The sequence below is a fragment of the Hyposmocoma kahamanoa genome, unplaced genomic scaffold, assembly GCF_003589595.1.
Source record: "Hyposmocoma kahamanoa isolate Upper Pololo Valley unplaced genomic scaffold, ASM358959v1 80, whole genome shotgun sequence".
NCBI lineage: Eukaryota > Metazoa > Arthropoda > Insecta > Lepidoptera > Cosmopterigidae > Hyposmocoma > Hyposmocoma kahamanoa.
In genome coordinates, this window is record NW_020654051.1 from 1,705,721 (window position 1) to 1,722,407 (window position 16,687).

A 16,687-nucleotide genomic window follows, 5' to 3' on the forward strand; every position below is an offset into this window, starting at 1 on the left:
TATATTACGTAGACAGCAAACAAGCATACGGCTTGCCTGATGACCGTCGCCTATGAACACCTGTAACATCAGGGGCGTTACGAGCGCGTTGCCGACCCTTTTCAAACCCCTTTTGAAGGACTGAGGTGAGAAAATAAAGAATTTATTATTTTATTTATTATATTTAAAAAATGTGTATACAAAGATGTTATAAAATGTTAAGTTTTGTTAGAAATTTCCAATATAGTCTTAAATTACTAATGTACACAACTCAATAATCAACCACAAGTAATTAACCATATTGCAGCATTATTATATTACTTCTAGTACGATATACGTCCACACTTTCCAACACTCAGCCACGCTTTGAATCCTGCCATTCAAACTCTCTTCTCCAATCGAACAAAACTGCCTCCTTTAGCTTTAATGCTGAATTCAGTAGGTTCCAAGACGAGCGGATCAGTGGTCTTCTCAGACTTAACAATCTTGAAGTTGGAGATCAGATCGAAGAGAAGAACCTTCAGCTCCAAGATTGCGAATCTTGATCCTGGTTTAAAAGACACATGTAGCATAACATTTAGTAAAGCACCGTGAGACAAACATATTAGGTAAACTAAGGGACATGTTGCATATTTAAGTAGAATTATTCGAAACAGTCCATGGTCCTTAATCATGAGATTCCGCGGCAGTGACTCGACGGAAACTGCATGCCAAAGCCCTGATAGCCCGGTCACTCAGTACGGGTGCGGGCGCAGGCGGCGGTACAGATAATTTAATAGTTACTACGTCACTCACAGAAAATCGAAAATACTTATGATTTAATAGCCTACTAAATCCGAAAAATGAAACCAGGCGCTCACTACGAGGAAAAAGGAACCTAAGCACTCGCTCAGAGAGGTGAAAATTACTTCGCCCGTCGCGTGCATTTGTGCGGAACCGAATGCTGGGGTTGTACAAGGATTGTAATGTAAATGAAAATACTTGTCTTAGCGCTTGCACTGCCAGCGATACATTCAGCGGTAGGCACTTATCGCGTAATCTCGAGCGAGTAACGGAGCCCCGGCGGCAGCGACGAGCAACTACCCTTGTTTGCTTCATTCGTATTAAAGTCATAAGCAGGATTGCTCACAAACATGTCGAGCAAAAAATTCAATTTAAATCCATCAATTTAGTTACTATGTCTGAGTCTCACGGTAGTTTTCTATTTACAATTTGGATTCTTTTGAAATCTTTAAAATCATACTATAATTCACCTTCATTAAGTCTGATTACAAACATAACAATGAACTAATAAACTCTGCATGTAATTTTTAAAGCAATATTTTGTCTTAAAGAAATTATTGTCAGTTAAGAAAACAATACTCACCAATACAGTTCCTAGGTCCCGTACCAAAAGGCATAAAGGTAAAAGGTTTGATTTTATGTTTGTTCTCGTCAGAGAATCTTTCAGGGTCAAACTTCTCCGGGTAAGGCCAGTACTGCTCGTCCATGTGGATGGTGTTCACCATGTTGTAGACTATGTCTCCCGGTTTCAACTGTTTAGAAATCATAAAGTTTCAATACACACATACTACTAGACTACAGACTACTGTCTTTAATGCTGACATGCATGCCTTATCTGCTCTATTAGGTCTCAAAAGTACTGGTACTTGAATCTCATTATTACAACAGGGCTAAACCTAGTATCTGAAAAAAACACAAACGTTGAGACGGAAATAACTACTTTATTGACTTACTTTAACAGGCTTGCCTCCTTCCCTAGGTGGAGGCAGTTCATAGGCTGTCGTACAACGTCTATGCAGCATCACTGCAGGTGACCATTTCCTCAATGTTTCTGTAATTGACGATAAATCACAGAACTTTGTAGCAGTAAAGCTCTTTGAAGGAATGTGTCCAGGGAAGCAATCCATCACACTTATTTCTGTCGCTAAGCAATAACGTGAGCATTACTGCGTTTCGGTTTTGAAGGTTTAAAGTGCTTGAGGTGAAGGGCGCAGTGGTTGTGTCCTTCAGATCATCTTTGAATGCCATTGCAATTTTTAAGAATAAGTAGGTGTAATGTTTACTATCAGACGCACGACTTGTTCATTTCGTCACTTGATATCGTAAAAACGACGAAATCGCACGATAAAAAAAACACAGAATAAAATGTTATTTGAGAAATATCTAATAAAAATCTTGGAAATTATCAGGATTTGTAATTATCAACAAAGTTTACCATTTAAAACGCAGTCCAAATACTTCAAATCACCGATGTTGTCGTACGTCAAAGCGTTGTTCGTCTCTTTGAACTCTCTGATCTCCTGGTACAATTTGTCTTGAATTCCTGAGTTTAATGCTAATTCGTGTACAGTCATGACCAGAACTGAGCCAGTGCTTTCAAAGCCGGCCACGAAAAACGTGAATACTTGACCTGTTAATTCATCAGATGACCATTCTGTTAACAAAAGGCGAGGATATTAGAGAAGCTCTATCCTACAAACCCACTTTTATTTATAGAGACCATAATAAACTGTCTGAAGGATATTCTGTAATAAAAATATCTTTGGTTAATTTAAAACGACTCGTTATCTTACTTCTAGTTATAGGCTGTGGTTTAAGAGCTTCATCTACTGTAGCGAATCCAACATTGTCCTTTTCGTTGTCGTTAGGGTTGGCTTTCAGTTTTCCTGTAAGGTGAATTTGTTTTTAAATATAGTCACTAAGAGACTTGGTATCTTTGACCTGTCTGGGATAACTTTCGTTAACTTAAATATCAAATGCTGCTTTACCGTTATAGCCTAAATATTTAATTTCCGTAATTAAATATCGAGTTCTTAGGTTTTCGCGATTGTTACACTTAGGAAATGAAACTATTTATTTTTTCAACCAAACCAACGTTTCAGGCTCTTTGCCATGGTCACGATTGTCCCACTGGGACATGGGAACTGTAATTGACTCAATAGTTTCATTTCCATAATTAAATTCAATAGAAAATTAAGAAACAAACCTTTCGAAGCCTGCATAAGCAGTTGGATCATGTCAGGACGTTCAACATTATTTTTCTCTCTGTATTCGATTGTAGATGACACTAGTTGTCTGAAGAATGCGGTCGTGTTCTTAGGGAACACCGAGATTCCTAGTGTCTGTAAATATATTACAATACATCGTTACTATATACGTACGTGCTTACTGCTCCTTCTAGATATGCTTAAAAGCAAGACTTCGCATTATACTTTACAAGTTAGCATTTTCGATATATATAGTTAGTTTGTTTGTTTTTTGCTAAAGTTAACGTAAAGGTAAAAGACAAATGTAAACCATAGATAACTTTTTCGATACTTACCTTAAAAATCTTTGGTGCTACGACGGCAAAAAAGAACATAATCCTCTGCCCAATTTTAAAATTGTAAAGGCCCTGGCCGTGCCTAAAGAAGTCATTGTTTTTTTCCTTGGTGGAGTCCACGACGATGCCGAAACCGGCCGATGCGATGACGTCATTGGTGTACCGACGGATGAGATTGCCAACATCTACGTCTTCGTTTTCTTTGATATTTTCTGCAAAAACAGAAGATAAATTGATTTTTCACTAGTTATTTTAATTTTTTATTATGTTGTATGTATCAATATAGAACTCTGGGGCAAATAGAAAATACAGGCAGCCATTTTCCCTCATTTCATCAATCCCTCAATTCAATCATTAAAAGATGTTACATAATATTATGGAATAATGAATTTTGTTCTTAACACTGGCCTATACCGGAGATATGGAGCGGGAGCGTGATGGTCCTGTTTTTCAAAAAGGGGGATATAAGCCTTCTAAAAAACTATCGACTCATCTCGCTCCTGAATCATGTATATAAGCTGTTCTCGAGGATTATCACAAATCGTCTTGTCCGAAAGTTCGATGATTTTCAGCCGCCGGAGCAGGCTGGATTTCGAAAAGGCTTCAGTATTATAGACCACATTCGTAACTTGAGACAAATTATTCAGAAGACCGAAGAATATAACCGACCCTTGTGCCTAGCGTATGTGGATTACGAAAAAGCCTTCGACACCATCGAAATTTGGGCTGTTTTGGACTCCTTGCGGAGATGTCAGATTGACTGCCGTTACATCGAGGTGTTGAGAAGTCTTTACGCTGTAGCCACGATGACCGTCCAAGTCCAAAGACAGAACACAAGACCAATTCAACTGCGTCGTGGAGTGACACAGGGAGACGTCATCTCTCCGAAACTGTTCACTAACGCATTGGAGAATGTCTTCAAGATGCTTGAGTAGGAGGGACGGGGCATCAACATCAACGAGCAGTACATCTCACACCTTCGAATTGTTATTATGGCGGAATCTCTGCAGGAGCCCGGCGAGATGATGAACAGCTTACAAGATTCTTCACAGCGACCAGGTCTCAGGATGAACCTGGACAAAACGAAAGTTATGTTCAACGCACATGTGACCCTGGGACCTGTAACCGTAGGTGGGGCTAATCTTGAGGTTGTGCACAATTACGTCTACCTTGACCAACATATCCAGCTTGGCAAGCACAACTTCGAGAAGGAAGCCGACAGGAGAATTCATTTGGGCTGGGCGGCATTTGGGAAGCTTAGCCACATCTTCAGGTCGTCAATCCCACAACGCTAAAAACTAAGGCATTTAACCAGTGCGTTCTACCAGTTATGTCCTACGCAGCTGAGACGTGGACATTAACAACAGGCCTCGTCCACAAATTCAAGGTCGCTCAGCGTGCGATGGAGCGAGCTATGCTTGGGGTTTCTTTGATGGACCGAATCCCTAATGAGGTCATACGTCAGAGAACTAAAGTGACCGACATAGCTCGCAAAATCAGTAAGCTTAAATGGCAGCGCGCCGGGCATATCTGCAGAAAGGAGGGTTGATCGCCGATGGAGCAGACTTGTTCTAGAACGCCGAGCATTGGCGTGCTCTAGGGGAGGCTTATGTCCAGCAGTGGATGCGTGTAAGCTGATGATGTGAATTTTGTGAATAGCTTCCTTGCGTTTACATTACCATTTCGTTTAGTTTGTTGGTTACACTTTTCTCTTGAAACTGATGTCTCATCCCACTTGTCTAAGGTATACAAGTAAATGATTTTTTATTAAAATATATCTACACGTAAGGTATAATAAAATTGGGTCTCCGCGGCAAGGTGCCCAAGATGCTGCCAGCGTTCCCCCTTGTATAGCTATGCTCATGCGTTGGGGAACGTAGCAGCCAGCCCTTCAAGTAAATTGTACATCAGAGAATTCAACACCACCGCCGAAAGGTGGTATATTTTCTGCCCGATATATTTTAAAGAGTGTGCGCAAGAACGTTTTAATTCAGTTTCATCTTCATCGTTTCTCTTAAAGTCTACTTAAAAGTCCGGAAAACTCCATCCTAAAATTATAGGTACACCACTCGCTTGGACAAACCCCTTTGCTTTTTCCTTCCTAAAGTGTAAGGGAAAATAATGCATTACTGGCATCTGTATTCTCCAAAAGCTACAATTTAAGGCTATCAAAGACATCTTTTTTAGACATACGTTTACCACTGTCGGTCACATTGTTGCCAACCGTTTATCTCTTTCTTCTTTTTACTAATGAACTAGGCTTTTGTCAGTGCAATAATCGATAACCATCGACATGACATTAATTTTTCCCTTGTTTGATCTAAATCTCTTCGTATTGGTCGTGTTCTGCCTCTCTTTCCTTCGATCTTTTTTTTTAAGATGTTTCTAAGAAAATTGTCGTGCCTTATATGGTGCTCAAAGATCTTTCCCTACGGTTCTCTATTTTCTTTAAGAAACTTATCTTTTTCTTGTACTATTCTTAACACCTTCTTCTAACTCCCTACATTCTTTTTCTAATCTATTTTATACATATAAAAAAGTAAAGCAGCTACCATTCAAATACGTGATGATGTTCTGGCTGATCTCGGCCATAAAAGGCATCATGTGTCGCATCTTGGAGCCAGTGAACGCCGGACTGAGGGTCATTCGCATGTCGCGCCATTTTTCACCTGGAACAATGAGAATTTTATTCTTTTACTTTACGTTTATTTTATTTAACAAATTTAATAAAAATCTTGCGATACTTCAATCAGTTCTTATCGCTTTAATACACAAAGTAATTACTTGTGCTACGTTAAAAGTTTGTAGATTATTTCTCGACAAGATTAGAACATAGTAATGTCCTTTTTAAAGTGCAGTTATAACAATTAGCTACCATAACGTGACAATGTTGGTTTAATACAAGCTCCTCTGATTTGTATGTACGAGTCTGCTAATAAGGTTCCATTTACATTACCGCCTTTCGGAATAGAATAATTACCTATTTATCACCCATTAATAAGGTCATAGGAATTTGGGGTTTACTTAAAATTGAAGAGTTTTTTTTTATTTTTGCATATTTGTAATAAGTAATAAAAATATATATTTCGGGAACTATTGTACAAAATATGACGGCGACATGGCGACACCAGTGGACGCTGTTACATTGTAATAATTACTGCAACTACATTATTTCATTTAGCTATTTGTATTTGAAATTACATGCTTATATGTATATAAAGAAGACGTATTAACGCATACATACATTAAATTTGCAATTATAACTATTCCAATACAAATAAATAATATTAATTAAAATATTCACATCAAATGTGTAGTCAAATTGAAATTGAAATTTAAACCAAAATTCAAACCCGAACCCATACCTAAATCTGTATCGAAGTACATTATTTGTTTATTTTACAGCTTTATCTATGAAAGAGAGTTGTCAAGTCAAAGCTAATACAATTTGTAAAGGTTTTTAAGGATTCATTAGCAAAGGATGAACATTTGAAATTAGTAATCATTAGGTAGTCTATTTGATCGGGATGTTAGAGAATTTCGTAGCAGTAAACCTCCTTGTGAAAGAGTATCTACGTCCAGGCAAGTACTGCCTGCCACCTTATCTATTTCTGCCGCTAAACGGTAATAAGAGCTATACTGCATTCCAGGTTGACAGGGTGCAAGTAAAACTACACATGGGACTTGTCAACTTTGTGTCTCAGGTCTTTGCGATTTAAACGTCTGAGTGGTACTGCAACTGATATGGATAGGCGCACGACTTGTTCGGCCCGTCAATTTATTTCATAAATAAAAACTGACCATAAAAGTTCGTGGAACTTCATCAATTTGCCAAGTTTTTTTGAAATTGATTACCGGAAAGTGCTCGAAACCGGATGCATCCCCTAGTTTGCCATTCTTAGAGGTGGAATATTTCCTTCAAATTTCAATGGGACCAATATTGAGGTACTCTCTTCCCAACAAAAAAAAAAATCATCAAAATCGGTTCACGGTCGGAGTTATCGTTTATGCGACAAAAATAATTTCATTTCCTATGCGCAACAATCGCGAAAACTAAGAACTTGATAACTGAGAACTTTAATAAAACGTATCACGAACTAATCTTTTATTCAGATATCAGATTCTACATTTACATTAGATTTAGGTACACACTCCAGCAGATGACGGTCAAGGAATGGAATGCACTACCGCCTAATAATAATCTGTGTTTCTATTCTTGAATAGTCATGGCCAAATTGAATAGGTATCTATTATGACACACACATAACATCGTCGGTCATATATAGATAGTAGGTTTTTGCATATATGTGATCCTTGGTTTAATAATAAGGTCATATCTGTAAACTGAACATTTTTGGATAGAGACTTAAAGATTCTAGGATCAAAATTAGTCGATAACTTTTTAGCCATAGAGCGCATTGTAGATCGAGTTCCAAATGTTGAGATCCGACGATAGTAGTCCAGGATGCTGGAACTCGGACCATGGAACTCAAATGGAGTTGGGCGGGACACGTAGCAAGGCGAGGTGATGACAGGTGGAGCAAGATATCGACTGATTTGTGGCCGAGGATGGGAAAAGAAATGTCGGGTGTTAGAAGGTACTACCCACGTTGACACCGACGACATTGTACGCATCTCGGGGCGTCAATGGATGCAAAGTTAAAGTAAAATAATTTATTGCATAAGTAAGCAAATTATATTTGAAATCGTCATACTGATTTAACTCTACTACTCATCCGTAAGGCAGATTCTGGTGAGAAGAACGAGCAAGAAACTTTAGGGGTTGAGTTGCTCTTTATAAATATAAATTTATCAGTACAATATTTAATTTATACATCTTTTTTTATTACCCGAGGGAATCTGCTTACAGATCCCCAGGCCCTGCAGGGGCAGGGATGTTTCTTCGCTGCAGGTAGAAGCACGGGTACGCGACACATGATACGACAAGTCTCTTCCCCCGCGACCCTCCTTCCCGCATGTGTCTGCGCGGACCCGCTCGGCCTAGATAAAGACGAGCCCGCGCGGTACACTCTCCTCCGCGGGCCAGCCTAGCTCCATCAGCCGGCCCGTGAGTTCCTCATAGCTTCACCGTGGGAAGAAATCAACCATGGCTACTAGAGCCCATTTAGGGGGGTAGTGACCACGGATTTTTGTCATCCAAGTACAGAGGAGCTGTAGCTGTAGTTAGCGGCTAGCACAGGACCGTGGTGGATGGCACAAACTTCGGGAGGCCTATACCCGACAATGTCTGACCAGCTGCACCCGAGAAGACATGTTAAAAGGAACGAATAGGGGCATAGAGGTTGCTTACTGCTGCTTAGTGGGCTAAAGTAATATAACACTGGTTTTTTGTTGGTTTTTGTTATTGACTCGACAAGAAGAAGAAACAGTCGGTGAAATCAGGACGTTGATGAGTAATGTAGGTCGTATTATATTTATGTCTTTCATGTGGTAAAAGTACTTTGACGTATGACACGTGACCTTATTATATCAAAGGTACGCAATCATTTGAAAAACAATAATAAGATGGTCTCAGATAGATATTTTGGTCAGTAAATATTTATTTCTACAGAGTTGAAATATTTGTCCTTTACAAGAGTTTCATTAACGATCACTTAACTATACAGGGTTTCGGGTAATCGTTTCAGAAACTAAAGCTTAATTACGACAAGCTACAAAACTAGGTATGCCTCGCAAACTACTGGGCACAGGATCTGTTACCGTTTACTTTCTACGTTTAATCAGTCAGTAGCAATCAACGCGGAGCGAATATTGGCTTGATTGCGAGGTCATCTGAATAAACAGGAGTGTACGTTCTAATATAGCAGAGGTTCCCAAACCTTTTTGACTAGTAGACTACACTTAAATGTTTTCTGATTTGGCTAGATCCCTTGTCTTCGGAATTCTGAATTATTGTAAAGTCATCAACTTCAAACGTGGTTTTGACAGCTAACCTGTGATAGCTTTAAGTATTGAGTGAAAATTTTAAAAGAACTTCATACATTTATCTAATCATAAATTATCATCTTAATTAGTCGCGCTAAAAAAGTAGCGTGGGGTGTACAACACCCCAAATTAGACTCGTGAAATAAAATACAAAATATGCGCAAAATTCGTGTTTTATTAATGACAATATTTGAACATACTTATGTGTGTGTTTCTGACTTATACAACATGTATTATTACTGATAAAAAAACAAAATCTGTAAAAGCTAATTTTCTTCATCACAATTTTGTTAGACTAGAATCATATGCATATATGTATAATATCATTGCATATATGTTATAAGCCTTTGGAACATTACGTCTTGGTTTTATGGTCCTTGATTCTAGGACATGTATGGCTTTGTTTATATGAATTTTTTTTCCGTTGACATGGACCCCTTGCTGGTTGCAGTTCAACCCTGAGAGTCGATAGAAACCACTTTGGGAATCATTTAACTAGAGCTTACACTAGCAGCGTTCGTGTTTCTAAATTGTTTCATTATTCAGTTAGTTAAAATGTAGGAAAAGATAATGGAAATGGAAAAGGACTGCCAAGCTGAAATTGGTCTGGACTGGTTACATCTGTCGTATGTACCCAGGGAATGGGCTCATGCAGCCACTTGAAGGATGACGGAGAATGGGTAACGACGACGCAGCAGATCAAGAAACTACTTCCGAGACGGACTACTTAAAAGACTTGGACGCGTATATTAGGGACTGGCCAAACCGTGGGCTGTGGAAGTCGAGAAGAGAGGCCTTTGCACAGCAGTGGGACACAATACAACAAATTACACAATAATAATATTCCCATGACTGCTACAGCATAGTTAACATACATAATAAAATACCACTTGAGATTAAATGATTAGACTTAAGTTTATTGAAAACGAACTTCTACCAGTGCTTAAGAGTCGATATTACCTCAGCTACATTACATTTTGCTTATGTCGAGTGACAGGGACACCGGCTTTATTTCAGAATTTATTTTTTTTACAAATGATATTACAGCTGTTTGAAAAATATATATCGTATACGTGTCCGTTGATATAAAAAAATCATTGGTATAAGTAAAGTACCGTAAGTAAGTAAGTAGTTTTCTTGTAAAATTTCGATGTGTAAAGGTTCGAGTTTCTGCTTGTTTTTTCCATCGTGAAATTTTTTTTTACAGTATATATTTTCCAAAGTGATTTGATTCAACACTTTCACTATTTTGCGGAAAAAACCAAAGCCATTTGAGGCTGAATAAACTTTGAATTAAAAACATAAACGTTTAACAAAAATGCGATGTAATAAAGAGATCTTGACACATTTTTTATCATTCTTGATATATTTAATGTGCTAGACAAATACACCAATTGCCTGATCTCAAATTACGCAATTCCCTGTACTATGAGTACCACATTAAAGGATTTCACTCCGTGTTCCAGTGGCTTAATTTCGACACCCTAGCATACTTCTTGTTCCTTTGGTGAATATAAACTATAGACGAAATTCCTTCTTCATTCGAGTGAGCGAAGCAGCACGACATTGGCTTTTTCAACACTTCTCCAGAAGTTACGCGACTCCTCTGTTTTTTTAATTATTTTTCTTAGTAGGTAATCTGCCGACGACCTCGGCACTTTGTTTATAAGAATTAAAATAGGTCTTTAATGGTGGCCATGTTTAAATATGCAAAAATATATTTTGACCACTAATTACAAATTATCAGGCAATCCTAGAAATCTTTTCGTGTCAATTTTCAGCCCGAGCAAAGCAAGTTTTTTCAACAGTCATTTATATCGAAAAACACCCATAGAGACTCCCACTATGACATTCTATGTGTCAAAATTTAGTGATATCGGTTAACAGCAATTGGGTGGAATTCAATAAACCAGATTTATCCCTTAATTTGCCACACTTAGAGGTGGAATATTTTATTCAAATTTAAATGGGAATTTTAAATTTTTATTGAATTGATATTCAATTATTTTTTGTGAAATTACTCCACTAGTTTGTTATAATTATTAATACAAAGATCGAACACTCAGAAAAAATTCCTTCTATCCGGTCGGATTCGAACCGACGTCTTCTTGCATACCGTGCCAGACGCTATACCAACTAAGCCACGGAACGAACCAACGGACCCAACGAATTTTTCTATGTGCTTGCGTCGTGTCTTTGTATTTGGTTAAATGGGAATTGCCAATAAAAAAAGAGTAACCGAAATCAATTCACAAAATGTCGGAGTAATCATGTGACATAGACGCAAAAAAATATGGACAAATTTAGATCGGTTAAATAAATAACAACATAATTTAGATCATCATCATCATAAATTGTAATTTGTGCTGTCATGCTTAATCAACAGGTATGACGTCAGGCCAAGGTTCCGTTCAAGGTCACGCGTTTTGTGACTACTGCCGGATGTGCGGCTTTTTAGGCGCAAGCGCTCCACGCACGCCTGGAGATCGTATGACACTTAGGGTCGTATTCCAGAACTCTACTCAATGCTCAAGTCAGGATTTGAGCAGACTTGAGTATGATTTCAAGCACTGGAAATACGACTCTAATGGCAAGGACTTGAGTATGATTTTCAGTGCTCACTGCAAGACTCAAGTCCTGACTTGAGTATTGAGGAGAGTTCTGGAATACGACCCTTACACTAGTTTAAGGCAATAGCCTAACACAACTTTTCACTTCTTCGACGAATTGAAATAATTTAATAAACACAATTAGTTATTATTGTCCATCTAATGTCAACAATAATAAGAATAAAATATACCAACAGATTTATATTATTTAAATAAGTTAATGTACGACAAATCGCGCAGTAGTAGAAAGAAAAAGTTAGGTGCACCACGCTAGCGTGCAAAAAACGCTTTTGCGCGCAGATTTCTAATGAGAAAGCCTTTCCAAGCGAGTGACGTGAAAAATATATTTACCTTCCATCATGAGTATACTTCCCGCGAGTATAGGCTCGATATCCGTGGGAAACAGCTGCTTGTGGTCCATGAAGTAATCGAAATGCTTCACCGTGATGGTCTTGATCAGCTCGGGGTCGCGCACCAGGAATATCGGCTGTGTGGCCTCGATGTAGCCTACATACCTGAAAGAGAGCATTTCTTAAGTAATTTGTACACTCTCTTTGTCAATTACGGCTTTAGCTTGGAGCCAAACAAGCTATCTATTTATTTATTTATTTATATTTTGGAGGGCACAAACAGCTTATATTACAATAAAATAGAGACTTAATTAAATAATTTGAAGCAAAACAGTTCCCTCCTGATAAAAATACAATAATATTTGATGCATTGATAACAGTAAGACAATATAACATTAACATTAACAATATAAATATAACATAACACACACACACATACTCTTCACACTATACAAATAATGTAATGTAATGTATCACCACTCAAACCCGCCAACTCACTGTATTCATAAAAATGAATTAGTTAAATGTTTCTTAACACACGCACAGCTAGTGTTAAATAAGTCAAAATCGTAGATGGCAGAAAGTTTGTTAAAGTTTTTGCTCGCACGCCATATAAATGAATTGCGTTTGTAATTTTGTAAAGCTACAGGCAAATAAATAATTGATTCATTGCGTAAATGTTTAGTCGGGACCTTTAAGTAAATTTCAGATATCGTTCAATATATCTAAATGTGATAACATATGGTCGAAAAAAAAGCCCCTATTCATTACGGCTATGAGGCTTAAAAGGCTAACGATAGTTCGTGACTTGGGAGTAGATATAGACGCTGAATGAATTTTTCGTATCATGTTGTGAATGTTTGTAAGAAAGTTTACAGGAGGGTGGGTTTTATACTACGCAGAGCGGAGAATTTTAACAACGCCAAAGCTATATGCGCCCTCTACAAAACTCTAGTAAGAAGCACGTTGGAGGGTAACGCGGTAGTCTGAGCACCGCAGGAAGCCAAGTATGAAGCTATGCTGGAGAAAATACAAAATAAATTTACCAGATTGTACCTAAAATTATATGCAGTTTACCCCTATTACCATTTAATGTACCCGACGTTGTTCGTCCTAGGTATGGTGGGGTACAATAAACTGGAAGTAAGGCGTGACATGGCGCTAGTTACGTATATTTTTGAATTGCTACGGGGCAAGTAGTGCAGTCCTGGTGTATTGGAACAAGTAAAGTTGTACGCTCCTGACAAGTACACGGGGCGGAGGCACTGTAGCGATACCGCGCGCGCGGACTCAGTTGCTGACCCGAACACCATTCACGCGTGACCTCGCCTCTCTAAATCGAGTAGCCGATACAATTTGTTTATTTTATTGCACCTTGAGTGAATTCAAAAAGGTTGCCTTACATATAATATGTTATGATTCTTAACTTAATGTATTTATGTGCCTGCTCTAACGAATTAGGTTTTGCCTGTAATGTTAATCAAGTTGTTATGTACAAATAAAAAATAGGCTTGTACGATTATGTATACAAAGCCTATGATCACGGTTGACTGAGGGTCATATTCTAGAACTCTACTTAATGCTCAAGTCAGGACTTGAGCATGATTCAAAGCACTAGAAATCATACTCAATTCCTTGCCATTAGGGTCGTATTTCCAGTGCTTGAAATCATACTCAAGTCTGCTCAAATCCTGACTTGAGCATTGAGTACAGTTCTGGAATACGATCCTCAGATTGGCATTGGTGATCAACCAGTTAAGTCTAATTTTAATGTAAACCATCTTATCTTGAACTATATTTATTAAATTATTAATTTAAATGTTATCAATTTATCATTTATGTTGAAATATGGCAATGTAATTAGTAGTTTTTTGTACTGACAACACTGCTCTCTCTTCGTTCAATGTAATGGCCGAAACTGGTTGCTTTTCTTAAGTTTTCTCTCAAATACATTTATATACATTTCGTCAATACTGTATCTTTTATTTAATCCCAACAATTTATTTTTAAATTTTCATTATTTAATTTGTCAAAAAACATAAATTATTCTTATTTAAGTTTCGCACGATTTGCAAAATAAGTATCTTTTTTTTAAATACTAATCAGACTCAGAATGCTTCGTTGCCCCTCAGATCTTTGCGATTTATATATTAATATTCTTGAGCCACATTACCCCCTTTGACAATATCGCCCAAATATGTACTTTTAATTAATTCATTTCGTTTGAACGGAATCGTTCGGGATCAAGGTCAAAGGTCATATGGAGTTGTTGTTTATCAGGTAACAATACTGACTAAACCAATTTTTCATAAACTGATCCTTGAGGCACATTACTCCCATTGACAATTTAATTTGTATCTTTTGAGCGGGGACGGTCGGGGTCAAGGTCAAAAGTCATAAGGCTTTGTCACAGACTATGTATCAACACCTAAAAGTTCAGCCTTACCGTACAAGACCAAAAAAATTATGAGGAAAACACATTTTATTTTTTGACCGACTTCAAAAAAAGGAAGAGTTTCTTAACTCGACTGTACGTTTTTTTTGTATTTATGTTACGCGATAACTCTTTTTTTGATTTGATTTTTTGATTCTTTTTTTGATTGAAAGAAGGTACCTCAGAAGTGGTCCTATTTAAATTTGAAGAACCGCTTTGAACTACTTAGGGGATGAATGACTTTTGAAGTCGGTTTTTTAGTACTGAGATTATTGTCATGCATTCAAAATGTCCGAACTTGTATTTTTATGACATTAAAAACTTGTGGGTAAAAGATTGTTCTATGTTTTGATGTCTTTGATAAAACTGTGTATGTAAAATTGTCGAAATGCAGGCACTGTGCGACGCAACGCTCGTGTGGCATCGGTCGCATGCGCGTACATGTGTATCTTGTGTGAAAACCTTGAACGGCCGCTGAAAGCACCACGCACCGTTGCGAATTTGTGCCCATATATGTAATACAACGGAGCATCGTTACCGCTCAGGCGTTGCAGCACCGATGCTACGCATCGTATGGCATCGCTCTAACGTTTGTCCGGGCACAGTGAAGCTGTACTTACTTTGTTACATGTTAATTACAATGAAACCTGTGTTTTCACAATAAATGACGGACTTCTGTCGCTTCGTCCACTCGTTTGTTGTGTTTGTTTTAAAGCGTATATACTCACTTCTCATTCGGGAAAGCTCTGTAAACGGCATCGAGGTCCTCTAATACGTGTTTCTTCATAACAGCACTGTTATAAGCATTGCCGAAAATAGGCCAACATGGCACGAACTTCACGTCCCATTTTCTAAACGTGTCTTCCGCTAGTTTATGAAGATAAAAGAAGTACCCGATAATAAATGTTAAGATGAACACTAATATTTCTATAATCATTTTAATTGCGTATTGAAAAACAAGCCGTCCGAAATTTGTCTATTTCTTAAGAATTAATTATGATATTTACGTTGAAAAACAAAAAAAAACAGAACAATTCTGCTCATTCGTGTTACTGACGCGAAATTTTCGAACACACTGATGAATCATGTTAAGTCTGTTCAATTTCAATGCGTAAAAAACCATCAAGTGGATAGACAATGTAAATTTACATCTATGACGCCATCAGCGCGCCATGTGGTTTTATAAATACATCTCTGTAGTGCTAGCACAACAGGGCACGACTTGCGCGAGAGCGACGTAAAGCACAGGATCTCTATGCTAGAAGTAGGGTATAATTGGGGATCCTACATTACACATGTGTGATATAGGATTTTGATTCACAAATAAAATGAATCATCATACGCTCGGTGCCGTCCTTATAAATATAAACGCTATTTTTTTACTTACAACGCGCATGTGTTTCACAGCGTCTGTTCGGTTAATGTATTGTGAAACACAATTGTTCACAACTGTTCGGTTAATGTATTGTGAATGTCTAGATTTGTCAAAATGAACTCAAATTTCTTCTCAGTTAGACCGACGGTACAAAATCGTTATTTACGTCCTAGACCACATTTATTAAGCACAAAGATCTGCAAAACAGCTCTTCTTAGAAAGAGTGTTGTTCAACTCGCACCGGTCATATACAATAAAATTCCTGATCGTATAAAATCACTTGAAACGCATAAGTTCCAAAATGTGTCGAGCAATTTATTAATAGATAAATGTTACTATGACATCAACGAATTCTTAAATGACACTATAACAATCTTTTTCACCTGACAAAGCCGCTTGACTTTTGTAATTTAATTGTTGGAATGAGTTAATTTGTTTTTATTATATTCACTAGATATTATATTGTCAATACCGGTAATTATGTTTGTATTATAATATCGTATACCAAATATACTTTCAATATGTTTGTATGCCAAATGTTTGGCCGGACACAGTGAAACTATACCTACTCATTTTGTACATGTCAACTTGCATATCTAACCTGTGTTTTCACAAATAAATGAATTATTATTATTACAAATTAAAGCAGTCCTTTGACGGCAAATTATC

At 37.6% G+C, this 16,687-nt stretch overlaps 1 protein-coding gene across 1 annotated transcript; it reads right to left on the reverse strand.

The window, feature by feature from the left end:
• Positions 1 to 207: 207 nt before the first annotated feature.
• Positions 208 to 15,641, reverse strand: LOC113233750 (cytochrome P450 9e2-like). Its single transcript, XM_026468939.1, has 10 exons — positions 15,372 to 15,641; positions 12,211 to 12,374; positions 5,857 to 5,973; positions 3,305 to 3,516; positions 2,969 to 3,104; positions 2,556 to 2,648; positions 2,198 to 2,416; positions 1,716 to 1,813; positions 1,346 to 1,514; positions 208 to 526 (listed from the first exon to the last, which is right to left on the reverse strand). Exons 1-10 carry the CDS (start codon positions 15,578 to 15,580, stop codon positions 360 to 362), a joined length of 1,584 nt encoding a protein of 527 aa, XP_026324724.1. The 5' UTR covers positions 15,581 to 15,641; the 3' UTR covers positions 208 to 359.
• Positions 15,642 to 16,687: the final 1,046 nt, after the last annotated feature.